This window comes from Loa loa (assembly GCF_000183805.2).
Source record: "Loa loa unplaced genomic scaffold supercont3.200, whole genome shotgun sequence".
NCBI classification, from domain to species: Eukaryota; Metazoa; Nematoda; class Chromadorea; order Rhabditida; family Onchocercidae; genus Loa; species Loa loa.
The window spans coordinates 70,064-73,544 of record NW_018108380.1 but is presented as its reverse complement, the minus strand read 5'-3'; the positions used below and the strand labels follow the sequence as shown (position 1 = coordinate 73,544).

Genomic DNA, 3,481 nt, shown 5'->3' with positions numbered 1-3,481 from the left:
AATAACTACAACAACAACAACTGCAGCAACTTTTCTTATTGATTATTGCTATTGCTATTATTGCAACAATAATAACTGCAACAACAACAACTGCAACAACTTCTCTTATTGATTATTATTATTGCTATTACTGCAACAATAACAACTGCAACAACAACAACTGCAACAACTTCTCTTATTGATTATTATTATTATTGCTATTACTGCAACAATAATAACTACAACAACAATAACTGCAACAACTTCTCTTATTGATTATTGCCATTACAATAACTGATTTTCAAATGGCTGTTGCATTTGGTGATCAACATTTGGAGAAACTTTATCAGCAATCACTTTTGGTCCATTCTCGTGCGCATTTGTTACATTTACAATGCATTTGGATTGCATATTATCTATTTATTGCATTAATTCATTTATTACAATTTGATTTTATGCTAATTATTAATGTAATTAGTGCTATAATATGTATTATTTTACAAGCTTTCCTACTTATTAAACCAACATTTATTCGTTATATATTATATGGTACTGTACAATTACTTGCAACAACAACAATTGCTTTATTACCGTATGGTTATTCAGCACTTTTACCTATTTCATTAGTAATTTTTACAATTTATGGTTTAATACCAATGAAAATTATTTATTCATCAATTATTTGTTCCACTTTATCAGTGCTACAATTACTTGCGATAATTTTTCTTACACAAATACCATTTACAATAAGTCAGGTAATCTTTGCTCTTTTTTTTTTTATTCTTTTAATTTTTCAAATTAAATAAATTTTATTTTTGCTGAAATTAAACAAATAAATGAGTTAATTTTTTCATTTAGTTAAATAAATAATGAATATAAATAATAAATGAGTAAATGATTATAGATAATTATCATTAAATGATAAATTAAATTGTTTTGGTTTTTTTTTTTATATCAAGGTTTTTTATAATGATTAAATTAGTTCGATCGATTTAAACTGTAATACTATGTAATTGTATATTTATATTACTAATTAATTAATTTGGTAATTTTTAATGGAATTCTTGATTTCTAATTTTATTTTAAATTCATTGCTTTTTTGTTTTTTTTTTAATTTTGATTGAAAAAAAACATTAATTCGAAAATTGGAAAATGGCAAATTTTCAATTTTATGCACTAATTATTGCCCAATTTTCGCCTTTTTTTTTCGGTTGTTTATAAAAGAGCAAATTTAAGTGGATTAAATGAAGGGAATTTAATTGATAACATATATATATATTTTTCGATATATTTTATTTGTTTATAAATTTGCTCAGCATTATCGATAATTAATTAATTAATTAATTGACAGATCAAATGAATTTTACATTTGACGAATTTACTTTACACTTATTGTTTAATGTGAAAGTAAACAAAGTATCTGTTAGCTAGCAATATAGAAGTAATAGATTGTCTATTACATTATCTGTTCTCTGTTTAATTCAATTTTGCTTTCAATTTCAATTTCGATTTCAATTTCAGTTTCATTTTTCGTTTATTTAAAAATTATTTTCACAATTAAATCTTCCATTTATGTTCATTTTTTTGGAAAAATTTTTTCAACGAAAACAAAAAATACCTCAAATACATCAGTGAATTATTGAAATTTTAATCTTTTAATTTAACAAAAAAGAGAATAGATGATAAAGGAAGAGAGAGGGAGAGAGAGAAAGAGAGAGAGAGAGGAAAAGAGAACGGAAATGACAATGATGAAAGAAAAAAAACAAATTATTGAAAAAATGATGAATGAAAATTTTCAATGTTACAATATTCATTTTAATTCTGTCAATTTTTTTTATCAAGAAAAAACATTGAACTGATAAATGATAAACCTTTGTGATAAGCTAAATGATGAGCTTTTTTTCTTTTTTTTTTGCCCGCAATTTAATAAAATTACAAAATTTTATTTTTTCTTCAATGAATAAAATTAAATTGAAATTTTAAAATAAATATTATAAGTATTATTAAATAATACTTTTTTTATCTTACTGAAACTAATTATCATTGCCATTTTTTATGATTTATATAATTTTCTAAGCATGAAATATAATTTTAAAATAATTAATCAAAAATCGAAATTATTTAAAATTTTTTTTTCTTTTCATTTACGGTTTTTACAGCATGAACAGTGATAGAAATAATGTTTGAAGTTTTATTTTTAATTTCTTTTATAAATTTCGAATTTTTTTGTAATTTCTTGTATAAAATTTAAAATAAAATTAAAATTTTTTTCCTTATATAAAATTCAAATTTCTAAAATTTTCAGACAAAAACGAAAAATTCGCTAACGATGAAGAAATTAGTTTAATTACTCATAAATCAGTATCATTCAATGTTGCCATTTTTCTTTCCTTTTTTTTTTTTTTTTCTTCGAAACATATTAACAATAATATTGTCCCAATTAATCTTCATCATTCATTAATTAATATCTAATAATTTTTACTTAAAACTTTTTAAAATTTTAATTTTTATTTTTGAAAATAAAAAATCAAATGTAATATTTTGGCAACAAAATTATGATCATTTTCCATTTTATTTATTAAATATTTCATTTTTTTTAGATAAAAAGAGAAAAATTCACTAACGATGAGGAAATTAGTTTAATTAAAATTACAATCATTTTTATTATAATCATTAAAATTATTTCATTTTTATTATAATTATTATAATTGTTTCAATTATTTCAATTATTCATATAATTTCTAGTATTATATTTGCAGTAATTTTTCAATTTTTTGATTTTTTATCAATATTAATTTTATATATCAATGTTAATATATTTTAATGGATTGCAAAGGATAAGAATGATTAAAGTTTCGACAGCTGTCCCAATTTCAATAATGTCATCATCTACGTGAAACATTTATCATTTCAAATATGGCATTAAATCATTTCTTCGTTTCAGTACAGCATTAAATCATTTCTTATTTCAAGTCTTCCATTTTTTTTCCTCCCTTACTAATTATTCTTCAAAAAAAAAAAAAAAGCGATATTTTTTCACATATAAAATTATTCAGTTTTATTACTTTCTTTTTCTCATAATTACTTTTTTTTTCGAATTTTTTTTTAAATTCAATTTAATCTTTATTTTTTTTGTTTCTAAAAGACCATTTTAAACAAATTCATCATTAATTGCCACTTCTTCTTTTTTTCTTGCCCATAAATTTTGAAAATGTATTTTGATTTGCTGAAATTTGAGTAATTTGAGCATTAAAATGGAAAGAAAATGGATAAAATTGTATGGCAAATGCAGATTTAGATAACTTAACTTTTTAAAAAAAGAAGAGAATGTTAAGAAAACAATTAATATTATTTGAATAATTAATTTTATTCTTTTCATTTCAAGTAAAAATTTTCTTCTTTTTCTTGTAAAAAAAATTTTTCTTTTCAAATAAAAATTTTTTTCTTTTCTTTTTTTTTTTTTGTTAATTTTTCTTCTAATTCTATTTTTTCAATTTTAATT

General features: G+C 20.5%; 1 protein-coding gene across 1 annotated transcript; it reads left to right on the top strand.

Moving 5' to 3' along the window:
• Window positions 1-284: 284 nt before the first annotated feature.
• On the top strand, window positions 285-2,326 carry LOAG_13728 (hypothetical protein; the record flags this gene model as incomplete). Its single annotated transcript, XM_003149234.1, has 2 exons — window positions 285-734; window positions 2,285-2,326. The coding sequence occupies 2 exons, from the start codon at window positions 285-287 to the stop codon at window positions 2,324-2,326; spliced, it is 492 nt and encodes a 163-aa protein (XP_003149282.1).
• Window positions 2,327-3,481: the final 1,155 nt, after the last annotated feature.